This window comes from Glycine max, chromosome 18 (genome assembly GCF_000004515.6).
Source record: "Glycine max cultivar Williams 82 chromosome 18, Glycine_max_v4.0, whole genome shotgun sequence".
Classification (NCBI taxonomy): domain Eukaryota; kingdom Viridiplantae; phylum Streptophyta; class Magnoliopsida; order Fabales; family Fabaceae; genus Glycine; species Glycine max.
The window spans coordinates 38,667,115-38,694,602 of NC_038254.2; the positions used below are offsets into that span (position 1 = coordinate 38,667,115).

At 33.3% G+C, this 27,488-nt stretch overlaps 2 protein-coding genes and 2 non-coding genes across 4 annotated transcripts; all 4 read right to left on the minus strand.

Moving 5' to 3' along the window:
* Nucleotides 1–515: 515 nt before the first annotated feature.
* On the minus strand, nucleotides 516–2,752 carry LOC121173997 (serine/threonine-protein phosphatase 7 long form homolog). Its single transcript, XM_041011902.1, has 4 exons — nucleotides 1,916–2,752; nucleotides 1,745–1,829; nucleotides 1,256–1,660; nucleotides 516–1,174 (listed from the first exon to the last, which is right to left on the minus strand). Exons 1-4 carry the CDS (start codon nucleotides 2,077–2,079, stop codon nucleotides 746–748), a joined length of 1,083 nt encoding a protein of 360 aa, XP_040867836.1. The 5' UTR covers nucleotides 2,080–2,752; the 3' UTR covers nucleotides 516–745.
* A 10,485-nt stretch (nucleotides 2,753–13,237) lies between these two features.
* Nucleotides 13,238–13,765, minus strand: LOC102662994 (uncharacterized). Its single transcript, XM_006603392.1, has one exon. It carries the CDS (start codon nucleotides 13,763–13,765, stop codon nucleotides 13,238–13,240), a length of 528 nt encoding a protein of 175 aa, XP_006603455.1.
* A 9,234-nt stretch (nucleotides 13,766–22,999) lies between these two features.
* On the minus strand, nucleotides 23,000–23,160 carry LOC113000335 (U1 spliceosomal RNA). The gene has a single exon (XR_003265625.1). It is a non-coding gene; the product is annotated as a U1 spliceosomal RNA (small nuclear RNA).
* Nucleotides 23,161–27,327: 4,167 nt separating this feature from the next.
* LOC113000324 (U1 spliceosomal RNA) lies at nucleotides 27,328–27,488 on the minus strand. Its single transcript, XR_003265614.1, has one exon. It is a non-coding gene; the product is annotated as a U1 spliceosomal RNA (small nuclear RNA).

Sequence of the window (27,488 nt, forward strand, 5' to 3'; positions counted from 1 at the left end):
GACATATTGGCTTGTTTGATTTTTTACGTCTGCATAAGATGGACCTTAAAACTGGTTTGCAACAACCTATAGCTTTGATTGATGAGGCAGGGTGTTGTTTTTCCCTTGAAATCTATGCTGCTTCTGATGAAGAACCTTATAATTTGAGCAAACAGGTAGGTGGAAAAAGTTCAGACTGATGCATTTAATGAAATAAAATCACATTTAGAAGTTGAAATAAATGGAGTAGATCAATCCAGGTTGAGTGAGTGGGGAGTCCAATGGACTATCTGGATCAAAGTGCACATATGACATTGGTGTTCATCGTTAGTTAGTAACATTAGTTATTTTCGTTTGTCTACTTTAGTTTTCTTTTTAACTTTATTTATTATTATAGTTTGATGCGCGACATAAACTGTATTCATTAGTAAGCCTTAATAAACTGCATACGATATATTAAGTGTCAAATTCAAATGAGAAACATACAACAACAAATTTAAACAGAGACATGAAAATCATTCATTATGATGTCCGTGATGACGTGAGGATGTGCCACATGGTCGATCCCATCTTCGCCCTTGACGATCAAGATTTCTTCTGCCTCGATGTCTCTCCACTTCTACTTGGTCAACCTCAGCAGAAACTTGGTGACGCAAATCAACACCTAATAAGTCACCCATATCAGGTATTGCTCTGGGTACATTCCATTGCGTGCCTAATAGGGCGTTAGGTGTTGCAATTGGGGCATCGTGTTGCTGTGAAGGGGTCATAGTCGACCATGAAAAATGAGGATGTGTTTCCAAAAACCACCAAACGAATGTTCGCTTGCAGAAGTATCAGTGTGATGACCTTTGAAAGGATACTGATACATCTGTGAATGATACTGAGAAAATGTTGGTGGTGTGTAATACATTCTACGGTCATGCTCCACCATTTGTTGGGAATATTCTTCCGCTTCAACAGCCTCCCTTCGTCTGCCTATGCCCTGAGTTTCAACACTTGACTGAAGAATGTGAAACTCTTGTGCTGTAAATTGACGCTCTGATGCTGGACCATGTGACACAGGCTCAGTGATTCTCTCTTGCTCTTCGGATAAAATCGTTATCTTCTCCACATAAGGCATGAGATCATCAACTGTCCATGTGTTCCTCCCTTGTGGTGACACCATATACTGTAATGTCTCCGCAACTTCAACCTACAATTATTAGGGTGAGGAAATTAATGCCGATGCTTTAAAAAATAATTTGGACTTAAATATTCAAAAACAAATAAATACCAATGTAGTTGTGTTTGCATTGTTCGGGTCAACAAACATCTTCATTTTTCGCCTATACCAGACCATGTAGTCGGAGTTAAAACTCAATAGGCCCTTTTGTCGAGGATAAACGTCGACCCTAAACTCAACTCGATTGTTCCATTGACTGATCATTGGGGCGAACAATTGTCCCCAATTTTCATCTTGTTTGCCTTTCAGCGTTATGTCATGGATATTCAGGGGTTGCGAAGGACACCCGGGAATAGGTTGTTGCATTCCAAATTGTCGCAAAACTCTATCGGGTTGGTGCCACTCAACAACATGGAAACAAATGAGTGGCTCCACCGCGTACCACGCAACACTTCCAACCAAACAAATTGGAGGCAACGTTGACATAATAGTTGTTGTGTAAGGCTCCCACAGAAACTGCATACAACAACACAGTTGTTAATTTTCACTGAAACATGACATATTATTTATTATTTAACCAATACATTACGATCTTCTTACCTCATGTCGTTTCATGATATCCAATTTGCGACGAAAAACTATCAGATCATCATTGTCAATATGTTGATTTCCACGCCCGAGCCACCTACAAAAAAATATGAAATCATCATTGCCGACACGTTACATTATTAATTATTTTCAAATGAAATTTAATTTTTTTAAACGACTAACCTGTGTCCGAGTGATTTATTTTCTATTACGGGAGGAGTCCTCTTTGGAGCCAAAGTCGTGCATCGTTTCCATGTCCACATTTGTATTAAGATGCACATACCTTCGATTGATTTAGTTTTGTAATCGGTGGCGCTGCACATATCTCTATATAAATAAGCAAGCATGACAGGTCCCCATGCATACGTGCTACACTGTCCCAAGTCACGTAAAAATTGCAGGTACCTTAGGAAAACTTTGTTACTGCCTTTACCAATAAATAGGACACCTCCTATGAATCTAAGGATCCATGCACGGGTAAACCTTTCTAGTTGTTGTACGTTACCGTCATGGTTATTTAATTGTGGAAAATGATGAGCCAACCAACTTAATTTAACCACACTGCCTTGAAATTCACCTTCCTGTGGTCTGACTCCTAACAATTTTTCACATAAATCAACCCACAAGATTTGTTGGACCAATTAATGGTGCCCATCAACACGGAGACCTAATAAAACAGAGACATCTTGAAGAGTAGTCGTACACTCTCCGCATCTCATGTGAAACGTATGTGTTTTGGGCCTCCATCTTTCAATCAAGGCAGTAATTAACGCCGCATTTATTTTTAGGTATCCCATCTTCATTATCTAGTAAAAAACCAGATTGTCGAAGTAGAGGAATAATTTCCTCTGGTATTTCTTCTTAACCTTAATACGTGGGGACAACTCGTCTGATGTGTAACTTTTTGTCTTTTTCCCCATTCCAAACATGTTCTAAAACATGCTTAACTTGCATCCATAAAACATCACCATCAATTGGACCAGACTTAATTTGTATATTTGATGAACATGACGAGGAAGATGTCATTGATACTGCAAAATAAAATATAATACAATAAATTGACAATTAAATTTATACATTAAAAAAATTAAATACACTTACAAAAAATTAATTAAATATACATACCAAATGATTAAAATTTGAATAAATAACAGAATACATATATTTGAATAACAAAATATATGATACAAATAATAAAATTTAAATATACTCTCCAAATAAATTAAAATACATGCAAAACTTAAAATACTCTACAAATAACAAAATTTAAATTTAAAATACATAGATAAATTTAAATAAATGACCAAATTTTTTTTCAATTAAGAAAATTTAAATTAAATAACACATATTATACAAATAAATTAAAATAAATCGAAATATTACTATGGAAACAAAAATTTAAACAATATATATATATATATATATATATATATATATATATATATATATATATATATATAATTAATAGCGTATCATATATTTTCAATAAAAAATGAAAATAAGTAAACTAAATAATATTAACATTCTAACTAAACCTAACATACCATATATATAACACAAATAATACTATACAAACTTAACCTAAAAAATCTAAACCAAATAATAATAACATACCAACTAAAATTAACGTAACATATATATAACACAAATAATAACATACAAATTTAAAAAATCTCAACAAAATCATATTAACAAATCAACTAAAACTAATGTACCATATAACACAAATAATAAAATACCAACTAAAATTATAATATATACATATAACACAAATAATATTAATATTTGAAGGTACTACTTAAAATTTAAAAATACCACCTAAGCTAAACAAACGTAGCATATACATATAAAACAAATAATGCCATACTAATTTACAAAATCTAAACAAAATAATATTATCACATCAACTAAAAACTAACCTAGCATATGTATATAACACAACTAATAACATACAACTTAAAAAACCTAATCTAAATAATATTAATATATCAACTAAAATTAACTTAACACATATATATATATATATATATATATATATATATATATATATATATATATATATATATATATATATATATAACACAAAAAATATTTAAAGTTATCAGTTAAGAAACACATACCAAGAAGAGAAAGCATGTAGTACAAAGAGGAAGGAAACAACGTACTGCAACTTGAGGGTAAAAAACCTAACCTAAATAATATTAATATATCAAATAAAATTAACTTAACATATATATATATATAACACAAAAAATATTTAAAGTTACCAGTTAAGAAACACTTACCAAGAAGAGAAAGCACGTAGTAGGAAGAGGAAGGAAACAATGTACTGCAACTTAAGGGTAGAAAACCTAACCTAAATAATATTAATATATCAACTAAAATTAACTTAACATATATATATAACACAAAAAATATTTAAAGTTACCAATTAAGAAACACTTACCAAGAAGAGAAAGCACGTAGTAGGAAGAGTAGGAAGCAATGTACTACAAAGAGGGACCAACAACAAGGGAGGGAGGAACGAAGAGGGAGCAGCTGGAGTGATGCAGCTTTTATAATGGAACAATTTTTTTTAAAAGCAACTCGCCAGTTGGAATGGCGAGTCTTCTCTGCAACGCACCAGTCGCAATGGCGACTTCCTGCACCTGCAGCTCTGCAACCCTGCAAACCTCCCCCCTAGCCTGTGCTTGGAACTTGCCAGTCAAACTGACTACTCCCCCTTGCATGGCCAAATCGCCAATGGGGCTAGTGACACCAGTGGAACTCACCAGTGGCACTGGCGTATTCGCCACGTGTCACAACCATAGCAAACTCGTCAATGGGGCTGACAGTTTGCATGTGTTTACATGCATTTTATGTAGGAAAACAGACCCATCATGGAATTAGTTTCAAAACAGTCCTATTTGGGAAATAACTTTGTAAAAGTGTCCCCTTTAGGGTAATTTGCCTAAGTTATTACACAATTTTTAACAAAAATGATTAACATGACACTCACATGGTAATGCGGTGGATGACGTGAGTCACGTGACAAATAACGCATGCACTGGTATGTGACAGTGTCATATCAAAATCATACCCTTATATACTATAGAAATAGAAATTAAAATCAAACAATTATATAAGGAGTAAAATTACATACTTAATTTTATCTTAGTTTTTATATTTGTTTATTTTTTATTTTATTCATGTTTTTAAATTTTTAAATTAAAATTTAAAATAATTTTCATAAATAAATAATGAAAAATATAAACACAAAGAAGAAAAACAAAACAAAAACAAATGAAAAATATTAAAAAATTATTCAAAAATATATAAAAAAACATAAATAGATTATCCATGAACCACTAAATAAAAAAATCCTCATACATGTATTGTATTTGTGCCTTTGTATTTTTTATATTTTCTTCTTTTAGCTTTTTTTTAATATTTTTTCTTTTTTCTTTTTGTTTGCTCCCTTTTTCTGCATTTTTCGTTATTTATATTTTAAAACTATTTTAAAATTTGAAGTTTTTAATTTTATAATTATAAAAATGAATAAAAAATTAATAAAATAAAACAAAATAGAAAAACCAAGACAAAGGGAAGTGTGCAATTTTAATCATAAAATATCACGATTATGCAATTCTGATCCTAAAACATCATGATTGTGCATTTTTTTATCCCCTATGTCTCATAAGCACATGTGTCATTTGTCATGTCATCTAATCAATGTTACCTCTTTATTAACATGTCATTTCAACATTTTTTTTATTAAAAAATACCTTATTTTAATAATAAAATAACATTTCTCAATTTAAAAACCATTGAAATCAAATATGCAATAAAAATTTTGAAAGACTAAAATAACATAATCACAAAACTATAGAAACTAAAAATAAAATTTAAGCCAAATATAAAATGTATTCAATTACTATAATTATTTATTTATAGTTTTTCACCATTTAAGGTTTGTTTTTTTATAAAAATAAAAAAAATATTTTATTTATTGATAAATTAATATTTTCTTAAATTTTTTATCATTGAAATCTTTATTCTCTTCTATCAAATATAAATAATATATACTTTTTCATATATCACTTTTTTCCACTTTCTCCATTCTTTTTGGTAGAGAGAGGAAAATAAAAACCAAAAGGACTAGCCAAGACTAGCTAGATCACGTAGGAAAGTATCTAAAACAAAAGAGGGGGAATAGCATATTGATTCCTTGGTTTGCATGCAAGCTCCCAAATTCACAAACCTAACTGCCACTAAATTAGAGTTGTCATGAATAAGAGAAAGGGTCACCTCTCAAGGACATTGAATAATAAGCCCCTTGATTTCATAAACAATAATACCCCCGGTGTAAGTGCATGGTAACTTTCCAATTCATAGTGTTATTGACCATATCAAACACTTCCTTCAAATCTTCCTAACAAATGATGTACTTATAGCCCAACGACCAAGCATGAAGAAATGCCATCTTTCAATTCCAAAAATTTTGCAAGCAGAAGATTTCCATAGCCATAAAAATTAGAAAATCCAAAGAGCCACGTATAACACCTCCCCAACTCATAGCATTATGAGATAACTAAGATCCATCCATATTCACCCATAGTTTTAAAACTGGTACCAACTTGGCCTGTCTGACCAATTCAATTGTAACATGGTGTTTTATTAATTGATTGTTCTAGCAATTTAATTAAATTTAAGTTAAGTGGTTGAATTAATTAATTAATTGATGAGTTAGTAATGTTGAGTATGTGTTTTATGTGTATTAGTGAGTTTTTAGAGTGTTTGGGCCTAGAACGATTAGCTTTTGAATTATGATAGAGGGGTAAGTGTGCTTAGTAGAAGCTAAGGTGTACATAGAGAGAAATAGAAGAGTAAAAAATCTCTCAAAACCTTCATTTTTTAGAAACTTTTCTCAAAAGAAACCTTTCATTCCATTCACTTCTTCTTCTCCAAGAACCCACTATTGGAGAAACCTTTAGCTTTGTTGCTATGCAAAAAAGGAGCTTTTTTCTCCTCTCTTTAGTGTTTGTTGGTTGTCCCTAGGTGAGTTAATCTCCCCCTCTTTCTCTCTTTAAGTTCATTTTTATTTTTTTCCGTGGACACTCTTCAAAACTTCATAAAAGTGTTTATTTTCAAGGTTTTAATGTGTTTTTTGTTGGTTTTAGGGTTTGAGGAGGTGTGGATGATGTAGAACTATTGTAGGAGTGAGAGAAAGGTTTCATCTTGGACCCAAAGTCTCCTTTATTCCTTTTATTCATCTCAAGGCTAACTCATTGAGTTTGATAGGTAATGGAAGCTTAAACCATCTTTAATCCTATGTTTTATGCGTGTTGAATTGTTGTTTTTGGTTCCTTAAATGTGTTTTAATTCAATGTTCATGTTTGGAAATGAAAATAGGAATCAAGAAATTTTCAATAACTCATGCACTCCTATAATCAACTAATTGAGTTACACTTTTCTGATTACGTTTGCGTGTAAGTTTAATGTCTTTTGTAATTTTATTTATAGAAAATGTTACAAGCTATTATTGACAGATTAGATTAGACCAAATATATTTAACTCTTTAAGAAAAGAGAGTATTTTTAGTGTAATCTGAACACGTGTTAAATTAGAATAAAGAAGAAATAGAAGCCAATGTGATATATGTAAGCAAACTTAACTTCATTCTATAAAATAGAACCAAACTTATTTTAAAATAGAAGCAAACAAGTAAATAAATAAAATAGACTTACCTTCATTCTCTTCACAGTGTCCTGTGCTGGCTCAGCCAAGTGGCAATCATCACTATGAAGCGCCAAAGCATGACCAATGAAGTCTATAGTGTTATCATCAAGACTGTATTTTCTGTCACAGATCAAAAAAAAAAGAATGACAATCACACTATGCATTAAAGTGTGAGTAGCATTTAATTTTACAAAGTAAGAAGCAAGACTCCATTCAAAACTTGTATCTATTTGATTTGTTTGATAAAACCTTTCATTTATCTTTGATGGCAATATGAGAGTTTTTTTAATTTTGGTTTGGTCTTGTTCTCTTGGTCTCTGTCAGTATGTGATGGTTTAGAGTCTTGATGGGCTAGAGCCTAGGGTATGACACTACAAGTCACAGCTATAGACATTGTTGGCAAGAACAAGTATGGAATGTTGTTCAAGAGATCAAAATAAATATCATGTTGTGCTTGGAATAGTAAAATTTGAAAAGAACGAAAAAAATTACCATAAAAGAAAGCAAATTTCCAATTTCTTCCATTTCATTTGAAAAATAGAAAATAAAGAATATATTAAGGGACATAAACGTCTTTAGAAAATATTAACTTCTTTACTTTTTTTTTTATAAAATTAAATAACTTAAAGAAAAAAATATTTTGACTCGTCAAAGCGCTCTCTTACTTTCTTAAATCAGCCAAAGTGTGAAAAAATTGAACATGCAAGAAGTACTAGCACCATTATTAATTAGTACATTTACACATACCATATCCATCCCCCGCCAGACTGAAGAAACCGTGAATCAATTTTAATACTAAGCATTAAATTAAGTGAGCTTTCAAATGCTTGCAACCCTCTTTTCAGCATTACCGTCAGTGTCCCTATTTATTTCTTTTTGTATTTTACTCATTTACTCTTACTTATCATTTTCTTATTTTCAAAGTTCAAATTAATTCATCTACTAAAAAAACACGTAGAGAGAAAAAATAAATAAACCTTGATTAAAATCTAATTTTTCAATGCTCAAGAACCATAATTATCAATCAATTTCTAATCCAAGATAAAAGAGAAAGCTAATTTATAGATATATCAATCTAAGAAGCTAATTAAAAAGGAATAGTATTATGATGAATCTAAGAAATAGAGATTGAGCAGACATTGAGGTCTCTCTTTCATTCCAAGAAGCTAATTAAAAAGGAATAGTATTATGATCACAATTCAGAATGGACTATTCCATTTGCCAACAAAACATGAACAAAATAAGATTACTCCACAACAACTTAAATAGCTAAAATTTTAAAAATGTATTAAAGAGATTAGGACCACAATCTGCATGTGGGATGTGTTCCCCACAAACAACTCCTACTCTATCCCCAACTACTCTCAAGTCTCTAAAAAATAATTCAAACTATTTGCAAAGTTGCAATTATTACCATGAATGTGTACAAAATACCACCACTCGTATTCTTAGACTATGGATGCAGGAGTTACCACAGCCCAATTATTCCATCAACTTGAAAGTAAAAAATAAAGAAAAATATTGATAAAGTAACTGAACTTTTTCCACATACCGGCCAGATTTAACTCGATCCCTATCCTGCAGCTCTGCTTCAAGAAAGCGATAACCACGCATGAACTTTTCACTCTGATAAGAATCCCACATTCCTAAAAGAGGCAACAACAAAATTACTTATACACTGTTACTCTCATATTATGTACTATTAGCACTGAAGTGAAATATGGATAAATACCGGTGCGGAAAAGAAATGGTGACAATCCCATCTTTTTCATATGTATCATCATCACGGAAATGAAGGCCAACTAAAAGACTGTAATCCATAATTCCCTCAGCCTCCAAGAACTCACAATCCCACTCAATTTGTCTGCACATAATAACAAGAGAAGATTAAAATAAACAAATATGCTTGCATTTCATTGCTAAGTAGCAGCCATGAAAGTGTTAAAAGTTAAATAAGACACACTAAACAACATACTTGATGAAATCCTGGAACCAATTATTTTGTAAACGAAACACAAAGTTGAGATCCAGGTCCTTGAGGGTGGTAGTTTCATCAATCTCCTTGGTCTTATATGTTGTCTGGCCATGTGAAGATCCCTTCAAGTCAAATCGTCTACGGATTTGATATTCAGAGCAGAAAAGATTGCCCATCACAATAAAGTGCGTCTGGATTTCAATAACAACAAATTATCAGGTACTGAGGAACATAGGACAATTGCTTAAAACAGCAGATAACATATGTTTGAAGATATACCTTTTGGCCTCCAATTGGATTGACACAGTGTACTCCATAAAATTTTGTCACAACAGAATTCTCATATTTCGAAACATGTTGGTAATAGCTTCTGTTGTTTTTTGTTAATAACAGCAGGCAGAAATAGCATAAAAATCTTATCTACTATAGTTTATTAGACAGTTTCAACAGTCACATCTTAACACTCCTCCTTGACTTTGAAACTGCAAACTCCAAGCTTTTGTCTCAAGTATTCAAATTTGGCTTTTGGAAGTGCCTTGGTCAGAATGTCAGCACCTTGATTCTCTGTACAGTAACTTCACTTCTCCTTCCCTTTGAACTTCTCTTAGAAGAAAAAGCTTTATCTTGAAATGCTTAGTTTTGCCATGAAACACCGGATCATTAGCAATTGAGATTGCAACCTGGTTGTCCACAAAAATCTGTGTGCTTTCTTCTTGTTTCATATGCAAATTTGTCATAATTTTCCTGATCCAAAGAGCTTGATTCACTGCAGCAACAACAGCTACATACTCTGTTTTTGCAGTTGATTGAGCTACAACTTCTTGCTTTTTAGAACACCAAGAAAAGACTCCAAAACCAAAGGAAAAACAGTAACCAAAGGTGCTTCTCATGTCATCAATACAACCTGCCTAGTCACTATCAGAATACCCATGGAGCTTAAAATTATGAGAATGAGAGTACATTATACCATAGTCTAAAGTGCCTTTAACATATCTAATAACTCGTTTGGCAGCTTGAAGATGAACTTCACTAGCACAATGCATGAACCTTGAAAGTATATTTACTGCAAACAAAATGTCAGGTCTGGTTGCAGTAAGATATATTAAGCAACCAATCAAGCTTCTGTAATGCATTTCGTCAACTTTATCAGCTCCATCATCCTTGCTAAATTTCTCCTTTTGGTTCATTGGAGATGTAGTGCTTTTGCAGTCCTCCATATGAAACTTCTTGAGTATTTCCCTTGTGTACTTCTTTTGGTGTATGAGGATTCCATCATGATCTTGTTTCACCTCCATTCCCAAAAAGAAACTCATCAAGCCAAGATCTGTCATTTCAAATGCTTTAAGCATTTCAGCTTTAAACTCCTTTATGAGTTTCTCATCACTTCCTGTCACAAGTAAATCATCAACATAGACAGCAATAATGATTAAATTTGCATCTACCAATTTCTCATATAATGCAGCCTCACTCGGACTTTTGACAAATCCAAGATCTTGAAGATGATCATCTATCCTGTTGTACCAGGTCCTAGGAGCCTGTTTAAGACCATATAATGCCTTTTTCAACTTGTAAACTTTCTGCTCCTCTCCTTTGATTTGAAACCCCTCAGGTTGTTCTACATAAATCTCCTCCTGCAAGTAACCATTTAGAAAGGCAGATTTTACATCTAAATGATAAACTTTCCACCTTTTATGTGCAATTAAGGCAAGTAGCATTCTAATTGTATCAAGGCGTGCAACTGGAGCAAAGGTTTCTAAAAAATCCACTCCAAACATTTGAGCATAGCCTTTCACCACCAACCTGGCCTTGTATTTATTTATAGAACCATCTGGATTAAGTTTGGTTCTATAAACCCATTTTACCCTTATAGGTTGTTTGTGTTGAGGTCTGTCCACTAGCTCTCACGTGTCATTTTTTTCGATCATTTTCAACTCTTCCTTCATAGCATTTATCCACTTGTCATCCTTTTTAGCTTCTTCAAATTCTGCAGGTTCTAGGACAACTACATTACTCTTTTGATGAATCTCAGATAAAGATCTTGTACCTCTGACAGGAATGTCATCTACATCATCATCAAGGAACTGTGGGATTTCAGGCAGCTGCTTCCTTATTGGTTCATCCCAACTCCATTGTTGATCTTCCATAAATTTGACATCTCTACTCACCAGAATTTTCCCATTTTGAGGTTGGAAAATTCTGTAAGCTTTGGAGGTGTTGTTGTATCCAATGAAAACTCCGGGTTCTACCTTCTTATCAAGTTTGTCCCTTTTAACCTGTGGAACATAAGAGAAACAAACACAACCAAAGATTTTTAGATTTTGTAAATCTGGTTTGTAACCAAACCAGCCTTCAAATGGAGTTTTTTTGTGCAAAACTCTTATAGGTAGTCTATTCAGCAAAAATACTGCAATGTTTACAACCTCCGCCCATAGCTCCTTTGGCAACTCCTTTTCATGCAGCATACACCTTGTCATCTCCATGATACTTCTATTTTTTCTCTCACTCACACCATTTTGTTGTGGGGTGTAAGGTACGGTGAGTTGGTGCTCAATGCCAGCTTCTTCACAAAATTTATCAAAAACATCATTTTTGTATTCCTTCCCGTTGTCAGACCTTATTGTTTGTAACCTGCAATCACTTTGTTTCTCCACCAATGCTTTAAATTTCCAGAAAATATTAGCAACCTCAGTCTTGGATTTAAAGAAATAAATCCAACAAAATCTAGTATAATCATTCATAAATGTAATATAGTATTTATTACCATTTAAAGATGATAATCTCTGAGGTCTCCCAACATTTGTGTGAACTAATTCTAGCTTTTGAGTTGCTCTCCAAGTTGATTGAGGAAATGATTTTTTGACTAGCTTATCATATTGGCAAGTCATGCAATCGGCTAACTTGTCTTCAAGCATTGACACACCTTTCACCAAGGCATGTTTTTGCATGTATAAAAGTCCAGCAAGATGGAAGTGTCCGAGCCTTTTGTGCCATAGTTCAACATTGGTGGTCATGCTTGAAAAAGCTATTTTCTTCTCCTCCATTAGATTTAGAGCATAGCTTTTAGCCCTCATTTTCACCCTGAATACGTCTTTTCCTTTTGCATCTTTGATCAAGCACCAATTTTCTTCAAATATAACTTTGAAGCCTTTCTCTACAAGCTGAGCAACACTAAGTAGATTTTGATCAATGTTAGGCACATATAAGACATCAGAGATATATTTCAAACCTGTCAAGCTTTCAATAGCAACAGTCCCTTTTCCCTTGACTGAGATGAAATCACCATTTCCAATTTTTACTTTGGAAACAATGGTTTTGTCAAGTTCTTTAAAGAGGTTCAGGTCATTGGTCATATGGTTTGTGCAGCCGCTGTCTATTAACCATGAATCACTGGAACTATTGCTTGTGGCAAAGCATGTTGCGACAAAGAGTTGCTCATCTTCTCGTTCCTCTGCAACCACCTTTGCTTCCTCTGATTTGGACTTACATATTTGCTCTACATGTCCCATATTGTCATAATTTTTGCACTTGACATTTGGCCTCCACCAACATTTTCTTTCAGGATGATTTGTCTTTTTGCAATACGGACAAGGAGGAAAGGTCTCACCTTGCTGCTTGTTGGAGCCTTCTGGTTTTTTGTTCCTCCATTTGTTGTTCTTCTTGTCTTTGCCACCTCTTGAATTTTGTGCTTTCGTATGAAACGCACCTTGTACCACCTCCTCTTGTTTCATCATTCTTCTCTACTCCTCGGCTTGTAGAGCATTTATGAGTTCTCCCAAGGTGATGGTTGATAGGTCTTTAGACTCCTCCAATGCTTATATCTTTGATTCATACTTCTTGGGTATAGTGACCAGGATTTTTTGCACTATTCTTTCATCAGGAAAGTCCTTCCCAAGAAGCCTCACTCTATTTGCTATGCCTAACAGTTGGTCAGCGTAGCCTTTAATTGTTTCAGTCACTTTCATGCTCTGCATCTCGAATTCTCTGCCCAAGTTGAGTACTTGCAAGCCTTTAGTTCTTTCACAACCTTGATATTCTGATCTGAGATAATCCCAAATCTGTTTGGCAGACTTGAAGTTCATAATTCTTGTAAAAATAATTTTTGACACAGCAGAGAAAAGGCAATTTTTAGCCTTAGCCTTTTTGGTCTTCCTTTCTCTATGATTCTTCATCTGAGCCACCGTTGGATTTAAAGGTAGTTCAGGAACATCATAGTTTTCTTCTACTGCCTCCCAAAGATCCAAAGCTTCAAGATGAGTGATCATCCTTGTAGTCCATAATTCGTACTCCTCACCATCAAAAATTGGTGGTAAACTTGTTGTGTATGATGTTTCTCCCTCCATTACGATTTCTCTCAACTCACAGATCCCTTAAAGATAAGAGCTCTAGATACCAATTTGTTGTTTTTTGTTAATAACAACAGGCAGGAATATTAAAGAATGAAAGGGAGCATAAAGAAAGAAATTGAGACTGCAAAGGCTTGTTTTATTCTAATATGAAGCAACATATTTAAAAATATGGAAAAGAAAGTAACTACTAACAGAAAGATAACACCACTAACAGATCATGCCTAGAGAATAGGATCAAAACTGCTTTATCTATCGGTCAACATGACTTTTATTTTTCCTAAAAAATAGCATAAAAATCTTATCTACTATATTTTGTTAGACAGTTCTAACAACCACATCTTAACAGCTTCGAAGCATCCGAAGAAACACTTGAAAGTCAATTGCCAAAGTTATGCATCAATAAGGATGTCCGCCACCAAGCCAAACTATTTGAACAAACTTGATAGAAGGCAAAAAAGAAAAGAAAAAAATTGATCAGCATAAATTTCTACGGTAAAAAAGTGGACCTATCTCCACACAAAAAAATCGCCATCTATGTGTGTGATATAAGGAATTTAACTACCTACTGCATTGGAGCAGAAACTAGGGCTCACTAAAATAAAAACACATCCATTCATTGTACATGGAAAGAAATTTTCAAATTTAACGAGGATCTATAACAGTAACACATGTATGAATTGAAGGCAAAGGCTACGGTGGATCACTTGAAAGGAGATCTATTATGGAAAATAATTTCCAGCCGTTAGATTAAATGATTATTATAGATCAACACACACGGGATCCCGTAATCTCTCTTAGTAATTTCTTCAGTAGCTTACCATTCTCTGCCTTTTCCCCCTCCTCCCTCCGACGGCAACGTTCAATTAACTCAATCCCTTTGACCACGGTCCACTGCAATGTTCCTTATCATGAAACGCCTTTGTACCTTGCTGTCCGACCTCAGTGACGTCTTCGCTGCTAGCGTCCTTAAACAGTCGTCACCAACGCAGACCAACATCATCCCCCTCCGCACCTCCATCTCTGACCACCCTTCCCTCCACCGTCCCCCGCAATGGCAGCTGGGAATGGACCTCCCGGACTAGTTGGACCTCTTCTTTGGGTTCCAAACCACAACGTCTACAACCAGCGCGAGCACCTTGCCAACACCCAGATGTGCCTCTCGGATCCAATGAACGTTCCGAAGCCATCCATTCGACCCGATTTGAATTCGCACTCGTAGGTCACTCCAGAAGGCCACCAGAATTTTCCTCGTAGCCTCATCGATTATTGGATGCAGGACACCCTCAAGGAAATTGAGGAGGCCAAGCTCGCCGGAGACACGCCGCTGCCGTTAGTGAGGTGGTAAGGTCGTGGAGTGAGACTTGTGGTCCCTAATAGAGAAACGGTGCTGGTCTTTGAATTTAGGGTTTTAATTTGCAAAACAAATCAATAGAATTTTAAAATAAGGGTACCCTAGACTGAGAGAGGCAGTTCACATTCCCTCTCGCATTCTACATCGGTTCTACAAGAACCGATGTCGTAATGCATTTTCAAAGACGGGTTTATCAAAACCGTCTTAAAAGTTTTCCAATTATTTACAAAAATACCACCGCTTTACTTACGACATCGGTTTTTATACAACCGATGTAAAACCTACATCGTAAAATATCATTTTTGTGATAGTGAATTCATATGTAATCAGATGTCTATTCTATGTTAGCATTCATTGTAATTGTAACTACTCAACATTTTTCTGTTTCTTTGAAGTTTATGAACATTATTAGCGTTTTTTAGTATAAATATAATGACTCTTAAACACTGGGTCGCAACCTACCGTACGACGGGCGTACGGGCAAAAAGCAAAAAGGTATGTCTTCTAAAAAGAAAACTCGTGGGAGTCGCCACCAATATTTATTTAAGGAAAATGTTACAAAAACCAAAAAGAGGTCTGTATTTTGAAAATAAGGATTCGGAAGTTGTTTACACATAGGGAAGTTATTAGCACCCCAAGCGCCCATCATAAGGGATGACAACCTTTAATCGAGTGTGCACAACGTGACTTCAAAATTATTTACTTTTCCCTTTTTATATTTTTTTATTTTTTTGGGGTCGATAAGGGGTTGCCCTTGCTCCTACATATCCTTAGGTGCGATGAGGAATTCAGACCTACGTAGTTCTTTAAAGTGAGAAAATTTGTGTGTTGAGTTGGTTTTATGCTTTTGAAAGATTCATTTTTTATTACAAACAAGAATGTCGTTAAGGTGTTGGACCTTGAAATGATCTCAAGTGATTTTTTTGATGGAGAGAAGTTTAGTTATGAGTTGGTTTTATTTTGGTTTTGTTTATCAACTTTTAATTTCTTTAAAGACAATTTTACGACACTAGTGATCGGTTAGGATTAAACTTTACAAAAAAATGAGTTTACTGATGATAAATGGAGAAGATGAATACACATAATAACAGAGGGAACCCCTAAGGATACATAGATTATATTCAACTCTTTATAACAAAACTAACCGATTATTGTACGAGGAACACAGAACAAGAAAACGATGTAGGGAATGATCACGGTCGCGATTCGGTAGCGCCTCGGCTTCACTTTTCTTCCTTCTTCCTCTTTTTTCTCTCTTTCTCTTTCTTTTTCTCTCAACTCCTGAACCTTGGTACCCCTTAACCCCCCCCCCCCCTTCATCATGGCTATTTATAGGGAAAAAGCCATTTTGGGGCAGTTGAAGCTCGCCCAGACGAATTGATGCTTAGCTCTAAAGGAATGAGCTCGCCCAGGTGAGCTAGGCTCTAGAAAAATAAAAATAAAAAACCCTTTTGCCCTCTTCCTTGGTATCCTTTTGTTTTCTTGATCAAAACACTGAGTGATTCCTTGCTTCGTGTTGTAACAGGTGTCAAACACCATAATTCGACTAGCAAAAATTAAAATATCAGCGAACTATAATCCCCAGACGAAATTAAGATCTGACAACTGACAATTGAAAAAAAAGCATCCTCTACCAAGACATCTTGATTACCTTGATGATATTGACAAGAAAATAGATTAATCATATTTTAGGAGCAAAAATAAGGCAGTAAATCTTCATTGAAGTTAGTAACAAGCTTTTGAAATCATCATAAAGTCTATGAAAAGTGTACCAGCTGAAGAATCAAATATTCCAATAGATGCACATTACTTTGAGCAAATTTAGAAACTAAAGATGAGGACAAAAAACCATTTTTATATCAATTCATCAAGCAAAGTGATTATATACCACCAACTGAATTATATTGATCCAACAAAAATGTAAACCATTGTTTCCTGGCCGAAATCTGAAATTAAATACACTATTTTACCTAAAATGAATTGAAACATGCACTAAAGCCAATAGTTTAGCACCCTATCAGCTAATAGCATAAGATGGACATTATAAATAGTAGGGTCTAACATAGTCTAATAAACAACATTGAAGAAGCATTTAGTCCAACAAATCACTTATTTTCCATTCTCATCCATGATTATCAATCCTTGGCAATGATTGTACCTGCATGGAACAAAAGTTTGACAATATTTCAGTAAACAATAGCAAGTTGAAACAGCCAGATGAAAAAACTTAATTAATTGACATGCATACCAATCTAGAAAGTGATCCAAGCGTTGTAGAACATGAAAGAAGATTAAAGCATATATGCTTCCATGACAAAACATCCAGCTCCCTACACAATTTCCCACAAAAATAATTCCAGAGTGATTTAATGCACCATTCCTTTCCAATTTTAAAAATTATACATGTTATTGTTGGGTTAGTAATTCGATCCCGACAATTTCAATTAGATCTAATTATTACAGTAGCAAAAACCTTTTCACTTAAAAAATTAGACTTATTTTGAAAATAAATATTATACATTATCCAAATAACAAAAAATGGGCAAGAAATATTCCTTCTACCTCATCAACGAGAATCTTAACAAAGTTGAATTATTTCATCTGAAACATTGTCCATTGTCAGATACTTTGACTTCAGCATTTCCTCATTTTTAACTAAATATAAGTAAAAAAAATAAAAAAAATAAGAAGCGAGGTTGAAAAGCTACATCTATCATTTAAGCATTAACCAGTATATGATAAAATCTCTAATAATGATCGTGAAACCACTACTAAAAAAAAGACTTTTTACGATGGTTAATAAGTACATTTAACGACGGTTATCAACCGTCATTGTTTAAAACAGCGTTAAAACGAAATCAGTTTTTACGACGGTTATTATAATAACCGTCTTTGAATGTAAGAACCTTTCAAAGACGGTTATTATCTAATAACCGTCTTTGTATGCTATGTTAAAGTTTACATTCAAAGATGGTTATTTGCTAATAACCGTCTTTGAACTGTGTGTCAGAATAGGCATTCAAAGACGATTATTAGCTAATAACTGTCTTTGAATGTTGTATCAAAGTTTACATTCAAAGATGGTTATTTGCTAATAATCGTCTTTGAATTGTGTGTCAGAATAAGTATTCAAAGACAGTCATTAGCTAATAACCATCTTTGAAAGGTATGTCAGACTTTACAATCAAAGACGGTTATTAACAAATTACCGTCTTTGAAAGCTGTGTCAAAATAGGCATTTAAAGACGGTTATTTGCTAATAACCGTCTTTAAATGCTGTGTCTTTCAAAGACGATTAATTGTTATTAACCGTCTTTGAATGTTGTACCAAATTTTAGATAGAGCAGTACAATAAACAGGTTTACCACAAATAACCATATATGCTGAATCATTGTCAACCAGTTTCAACTATTAGTTTGTGTTTAATAATCATAATTATCTTAAAAATTCATATGAACTGAATCAAGGGACTGAACATGGAAAGCAGTGGACTCCGATAATAGCTCAGTTTTAACCATAACATCCAAAAAGGGTTCAGTCTCAGAAATCTAATCATAGCAACCTACAAAAAGCTAAAAATACAGCTACAGATGCTAATTACATTGAAATGTTGTGTATATTTATATTTATATGTTTAATTAGCATAAAATATTTGATGTTGCTTATTACAGTGGTGTGCAGATTCCTAACAGAGAAAATGAAAGTTGTTATTTAGATATGAATGCATCACAAAAAAAATCTTGAAAGTACAAAAAATTATTATCTGAAAATGAACTAATTAAAGACGTTTATTAGGTATCTACTTATGTCAAAAAAACGTAAAAAAAAAGGTGTTCCACTCTTTGAAAAGAAAGAAAATAAAACGAAATCTTTAGTCAATTGTTTGTCATCCTAAGCTACTTACTTTCACTAGCATGCACACATATTCGATGGGCACAAATTCTAAGCATGTCTCTGATCCTTATACTATGTACTTTTTCTCTCACCCTTGCAAATAATCTCAATTCTTATACACGTAGTATTTTTTTTTCTCACAATTTTTTTTAATGACAATTATGTTCAAGTTACAATTAAGCACTAAATTAAATATGAATTTTTTTAAAAAAATAATTTAAATCTTAATTGATCATATTATAAAAGACTTTTGTCTCCTACTTTGCACATAATCTCTATTATTCCTATATACCTTTTCTCAACTCCGACCTAGTTGATCATGTTATTTATTTTAGATATAATTTTGTGCGAAATACTATTTAACACTAAATATAAACATCTTTTTTAAAAAAACTTAAGCCTTAATTTGCCACCTTATAAAAAGATTAAATTAATTCTGAATCCCTATACACTACTAGTATAGTATAGTCTCACACACGCAAGTCGGAATAATTGACAAAATTATCTCCTAAAGTTATGAAAAAAAGTGTTTAAAATTATTAAAATATTATCTTAATTAGTTCTTAATTAAAATCAACAAAGAATAGTCATTTCAGTCCAAAAATATTTATCATATTATTCTTTAAAGTTACATATATAAAATAATAAATTTCAACATATTAAGTTGCAAAGAATCATTTTTTGGTTCCCTTGATCATCTTAGACCATCAAAATGAGATGCAAAGAAACACGTGAAATACACTAATATACAAAACATGAAGAGAGACATAGAGAGTAGTGAGGCAGAAACATAACACACAAGACTGCAATGGCAGCCAAAGGCACTATTGATTCTAACATTTGTTGGTGCCAACACTCTACACGATAAAAGCTTCCAATCTCTTACCATTTTTAATCCTTGTTTTTCTCTTTCCCTTCTTAATCCTTTACCAATTTCTACATATTGCACCAAATTGCTATATATGCACCAAATTGCTATCCGCATTTGAGACTGGAAAAGTCAAGCTTTTTTGTAAAACAAAACTTCAAGCGGAAATTTAAGATGGTACAAGTATATATAGAAGTGGATGGATTATGAAGGGAGCTGAATCAAATGCTTTAGCTCTATCAATTTTTTTAAAGGAAAGTGAGCATTGGCTAGAAGGGAAAGACTAGAGAGCAAAGAAGGATCAGGAAGGCTCCTTATAGGGATAGCTTCATTTTATTTTAATGGTTATCAGATCCAGAGTTGTAGTTGCACTATCTATATGCTATGGGAACTAAAATCAATATATAAGAAACCATATAGAGCACTAAGTCACAGCTAGATTCCATCTATGTTGTCCAAATATCTATCAATTTTCTAAATGTTCCCATGTTCAATAGAAAAAAATTGGAATGTTGTACCTCTGAGAAAAAATAATCCAAACTCAGCTTATAAGAAAAAAAATAATGTTGTATCTATCAATTTTCTATCAATTGGAATGTTGCTTCCCTCTGGCTTTCAGAGCAGTAGGAATTGTTAAATGAAACATCATAATACATTAATTGAAATATACCTTTCTTGGAATATATCTCATAGAATATTATTGCCAGAAACAAAAATGGGCATATTATAATTATAATAGCAAAACAAATTCAGGGTGGGGAGGGAAGGGGCATTGCAGTTTATCAGGGTCCATAACTGAGAATATACCTAAGTAATCCAATAACCGGTTGTAAAGCTCCAACGAGAAGAACTTCTTTCTTTATATTAAGTTCATTCACCAACCACAAACTTATTGTATTTTTTCAAAAAAAAAATATTGAACCAGAAAAGCTTAAAATACAATTAGCAAAGCAATGAGCCAATGATGACGTACCTCAAGATCACAATAACTCGGCTAACGTCACAGCTGCGTCAATGCATACATATATTAATCAATTGTCATTTATAAATGCACATGATCCAAATAATACCATCAAGACATATGAATTGACAGCTACTATATAATTTAGTAGTAGTATTTTTTAAATCGGAATATCATCACACTTGCAAGTAAGATCAAAGACAATTGGAAAAGTTATTTATAGTCAATTGCTATATTCTCTTATTTTTTTTTTAAAAAAAATACAATAAACTCTAGTTTAGTCAATGTATATATTGACAATTGACTATCAAAAGGACCTAGCTTGCTCTAGATATATATATTGACAATTTGGCTTATATAGCCCAATTAATATCATTTATATTACTATAAATTTTTATATATTATTTTGGATAGCAGATGCTTATGATTAGAAATATGCATGCATATACTTTATGCTTAATACTGGATGAGTAATTTATTTGACATGTGGATATTTTAATTGGAATCACGAATCGGCAATATAGTAGCGTTATTATCATATTTTATTTTGTTGCTAATGCATAAGAATATAAAGAAGAATCACAATTATTTTACTGATTTATACCTAAGTAAATTATTTTACTGATTCAAATCTCTTGACTAAACAGAGGGATTATATCAAATTCAACAAGTATAATTCAAAACCAAATATGTAGGCAAAAAAATAAAATTTATAAGGCCTTCTTTTGTTTTGCTAGAAAACTCAGCTTAAGAACATAGCAATAGTATTCCCCTCTGTAGCTTGTTATGTTATATTCTGTGAGAGTTGAAGAGGTTCAGCATAGCAGTGCATAATATGAATTCACTCAAGCAGTCCAATTTGTACAAATGATTTATTCAAGTAGTTGTTGGTGCAATAAAGTTTCATTCAGTCATTTTATCAACCAATTTGCAAACAGTAACCCTGTCTGTGATACCAAAAAATAGCTCTAACAGCTTTGAAACCAAGTTAGTTCAAACATAAAAGCAACAAAAAATAATTATAATATGAAATGAAGCATACAATACAACAACAACATCAAAGTAGCAAAGACGCAAAACCAACAATATAGTTAAGCCCAAGTGATTCATACCCACAAAAAGAGACGTGTTGATGTTTGTGGAGCTTTCCTTGCACACAACATGCCACGATAATTGACCATGTTCAGTCTTGCTAAATAATGAGTAGCAGAAAAAGGAGAAACACAGTCATTAATAATTCATTTCTTCAACATTATAGAGTACAATATACGCATTTTCAATTTTTTACTCATCATTCCAAATCTTGTACACGACTACCCGAGTACAAAATTATCAATCTAGAAATGAGGAAAAAGGCTTGGTGTTGCCCTGCATTGCTGAAAATATAAATATACATATAAACGAGAATGTTAAACATCTTTCTAAAGTAGAAAAAAAATAGTGAATGTAAGATGGTATACCAAGAAGGCGCGGAGCTTGGACTCATCCAGATCGCACTGATTGGAACCTTTGACACTGCTGGTGACGTCGAGGAGGCGGTAGCCGCCCTCGGGGATGAAGGCATTGGCGTAGAGGGAGAGCCCGCAGAGGCAGAAGGCGGCGGAGAGCGTGACGTCGACAGGGAACAACCGGGGGAGCGTCGCGAGAAGGAGGCAGAGGAGGGTGGAGAGTTGGGAGAGCGAGGCGGAGACGGAGAGGCATTTGGCCTTTGGAGTGAGGAGCGAGACGCGGGCGAAGCCTCTAGAGGGATTGGGGGTTAGGGTTCCTGGCTGCGCTGCGCATGGACCACTCTCACATATATATCTAAGGCTTTTGTTTTAATTGAGATAACGACGGTCTTTTATTAAGACTCGTTGTTATTGTTATCAGTAACACACATTCTAAGGCGGTTTTTTTAATAACCGTCTTAGAATGTGTCCTTTTTGTAAAATAATTACAAAAATGCCACCGATTAATTTTTTAAGGCGGTTCCAAAATAACCGTCATAGATCCGTTGTCGTAAAATCCCACATTTTTAGTAGTGAACAGTACATGAGAATATCTACGTAAACTTTTTCACATTATAGGAAAAAAAACTTTTCACATAACCTTGATGAAAGTAGAAAAGGAATAAAAAACCACTAACAATGCATTAAAAAACTTAGAATTAATTTGATAGGGGTCGCGCGAACGCAAGCCCCCACTACCACAAATTATGATATAGGGTCTCCTACTTGAGGATACCTTAGATAGACACCCCTCCAAAGTGCAATGGAGGTCATCAATCTAGGCCTTGAATGTTCCTGATCATCCATTGACCCTAACCAGGTAAGTTTAAATGTCATAATCAAGATTAATTTATAAGCTTTCCTCTAATGACATCCTTCATTTAAACAAGATGCGAGACTCAACCACAGTACAAAGTTAGCACCTTATGATGGTTTGAGCTATTCATCTTATTATTACTTCTCTTTTATTTGTACCACATCACATTTGTTGATGATTTGGTTATTATTCACAACCTGATGCATTGCAACTATGCATCAGATTAAAAATGTATTAATAGTTTTTCTTTTAAAAATAAGTTGCTTCTACTAATTAAAAATAAATAAAAAACAATATTTACAATGTGCCTCTTATTCAGGAATAGAGATAGGAATGTTGTTTTCACTCATACGGTCATACCCTCAGGGAAAGAAACAACTGTGTTGATTGGTTAGCCGAAATCGGTTTTGATTTGGATACTATTTTTGGTCCAATTGCACGGCTACAACTTCTTTTAGTTGCGGATGTTATAAGCATATTTTTTGTTAGTGGTTCTTGGTTTTCCTGCTTTTGGATTTCTCTTGTATTCCCGCCGATAATAAAAAGATGAAGCATATCTACTAATTCAAATTGTGTAAACTTCACTGCTGGATTTGGATTAGTTTAATTTTTCACAAAAATAACTTTGACGCATTAATCTTGCTCCATATATTTTAACTATAAGTTTTTCTAAATAAAATATGTGATCTAATTTCTTAAATGTGAATCTGATGAATAAATAAGTTATATAGACAAAAATATATAACAGTCTAAATTGACATATTGTTGTACTAACTGCTCTCATAAATTCTAACAACTATTTAGCTAACAAATGGATTTTATGGATTTGTCATCGGACAGGCAATAGGTGTAGGTATTAGAGCCAACAACATTACTCCTTAATAAAGTTGTGATTCAATAAACCCTTTTCTAATTCTTGAGAAGTACTTGTCCCACTAATAATCCTTCAAGGCTTAAAATAAAACATATTCATCCAAACAATAAATAAAGGGGTAAAGCGAAAAACTAGATGGGGAAATTGTAAAGCAATGATCTAATAACAAAATTGTAAACAAACTGAAATAGAACAGCAAAAATTATAAACTTGACCAAAGAGAAATTTTGGAAAATCTTGAATCTTCAAAAAGGAACAGAAAGTGTGACACCCTCTACCTTGATATACATATAAATAAGAAAAACATATAAAAATACGGAATTTAATTAAACCAACTTTATCAGATCGTGCACACAAACTCATGTGATAAAGGGTCACATTCGCTTCACTATTACTAAATAAGCTTTATTAAAAACATATTCGGCTCAGAACAAGGCCGTCAAAGTTTACAAAAGAAATCTTGTTAAACAATGAAAAAATAAAGTAATATAACATCATGCAATTGAAATAAAAAGGCATGCCCCAATGTCACATCCTATCCGAGCATTGTATCTCAGTGTCCTCTAGCACAAGGTTATTTAAAGTCATCTACTCCCACAAACACAAGGTTCGAGATCATCACAGGGTCCAAACACAAATAACACGCAGGGAGTGAGTTATCACATTTCTAAATAAAATACAGATAAACAAATACATAATCAATATAAATTATAGAAGTATTTATAACATAGCTCAACTTAATACAATCTACATTACTTCACCACTTTATCATTTAAAATTCATTTTTAATCACCAATCACGTTACACATGAATCACACACTCGAGTTAAGACGTAACAACACTCATCAATTTCATGATAAATAATTCACAGGCGTTATGCAACATTTATACTAAGACTTAAACTTATATGCAATGTGATACCATGTCAGAAAAAAACCACACTGGGACGCTTAGGAATACATAACAAGACACACCACACAATGGGTATGTCAGGTCATTCTCACTAAGTAAACTCATAAGGTAACTAGTCAGGATCAGTCTGTTTTGCGAGAATGCTCCAACCATATGGGATCAACATAAGTTTAAAGGAGCACTTAAACCAAGTGTCTTTACCCTCAAGACCTAGATTCTGAAGAATCCGTTAGGACCTTATCTTCCTGATTCAGGTCCAACCCCTAAAACAATTTTTGCACGCAGACACTGCTCATGAATTATACAATTCCCATGACCCCACACTCGTGTTTCAAACATGTTTAACACATTGTGCTACAATTTAACACTTTAGGTTCCTAACTAGGAATCCTACACTTTCCCTTTAACACGACACCTAAACACTTTTCTCATAGTAAACACCAGTCGGGTTATTGTATAATTCACAGCTCACAACACAAGTATTGTCACATCAAGTTTTAACCACACACTTATTCACAACCAAGTTTCATGTCCACAATTTTAACATCTCACAATCCACCATCACATGTTTACGTGTATCGCACAAATCAACGCATGTTCAAATTTTCACTTACTCAATCCCAATAACAATGTTGTGATCTCAAAGCAACATGTTATCTCAATATTCATCACATATTCAATTTATCACTTACACATATTTTTAATCACAATTTCATGATCTCAATATTATAATCATACATGAAGAATTACAATATAATAAACATCCCAAAATAAACCTTAATTTGATCCCCTAAGGATCCCTACACATGTTTATTTTAACCCCAATTGCAATAAATTCATCTCTTACCTCTAAGCGGGCTCACGTGTGTAGTCCGTTAGTGATAGTAGCATCTCTAGCGGTTCCCCAAGTTTGCTCTTTTTTTTTGTTTGTTTGTTCTGTTAGAATTTTCAAGCGTTAGAGAGAAAGAGAAGGGATTGAAACCTCCAATTCACTGTCTGCATGTGATGAGACATTTTCCCTCCACAGACATTACTTTTTAAATCCCAACAGTGAATATGTATGGATTTTCATTTCAAACATGGTGTCCAACTTTGACAATGATCCAATAGTTAACGCGTCCAAAATTGTAGTTTTATTGGGATAGTTTTGGTTGTATGCGGGAAAAACAAAGAGTTATGTACAAGGGACATTCCCCTCATCATAGATATTTTTTCGAAAATCCCAAGGGCTATATGAAAAAATAAGTTATGAACATGGTGTTGAAATTTCATGATAATCCAATGATTAACAAGTCCAGGATCGACATTTTACTCAAACAGGTTTAGGTGTATACGGGGAATAAGAGTTATAACTACGGAACTCAGGGCCTATTATTTACTCTACTTTTCTTTATTTTATCATTTTATAAAAAGAAACTTTCTTTTAATCCTTATCAAATGAATAAATAAAACATTTTTTAAGGATATATATTTATTTTATTTACCTTAAAACTATTATTTTATTTAATAAAATTATTTCTCCTTATATATTTAATTATAAAAACTTTATTTTTTTTCTAAAACTCTATTTATTTTTAAATAAAATCTTTTTAAATTTATTTTACGAAAAATTGAATGTTACAGAAACTAACCTTTTCCCAAAATTAAGATGATTTTGCAACAAAACTAGGAAGGGTCCTTGATGAGATCTCACCCCGAAACTTTGTCTATCAACACATATCACTCTTTCATCAACTCTTATCCTAATGTTTGAGCATGAAGGTTTTGTTTGTCTTTTGTAATAGATCTACAAGTTGCTTTTGGAGGTAAGCAACATTTATTTATGCATTCTCCACTCTCTTATCCTTCTCTTCAGATTCTAATTTTGGCTTTTCCAAAGTTTCTGACAAAATTAAGTCTTCCCTTTTAGTTGTTTTATCTCCATCCAAGCTTTCTCATCTTTTTTCTTTAAAGTTGGACACTTCCTCTTTTGAAACTTCCCCATTACACCTTAAATTAATAACTTTATGAAGCTGGTTACTCAAATCATGGAGAATGTAATTGATGTTAGCAAGAATTTATACGTTCATAAGCTTTCTTTTTGGGTGGAAAAAAAAATCAGCAGACCTTAGAATTTTATAAGCCTTTTTCCACTTAGTTACCAAGACATTAATATTTTGATAGTATCAATAAGTTGTTGTCCCCCTTGACCCTCCATGAGCAAAAAATTTAAAAGGGAGGTCATCAAAGTTTCGATCCTATTACAAGAACTAAAATCTTTTCTGTTATATAAAGCTTTTCCAACAACATATGACCAAAACAGACTGAAAAGCTCCTTAAGAAAATTGTGTTGTTCAACAGTCACTTCCATTAGATAATCAAAACAAACTTTAAACAATATTTAACTAAATTAAAGGGGGTTGCGCGAACACAAGCCCACACTGCCATACATTATGATGTAGGCTTTCCTACTTGAGGAGACCTTAGATTGACACCCCTCCAAAGTGCAATGGAGGTCATTAGTCTAGGCCATGGACCTTCATGGTCATCCATTGACCCCATCCAGGTAAGTAT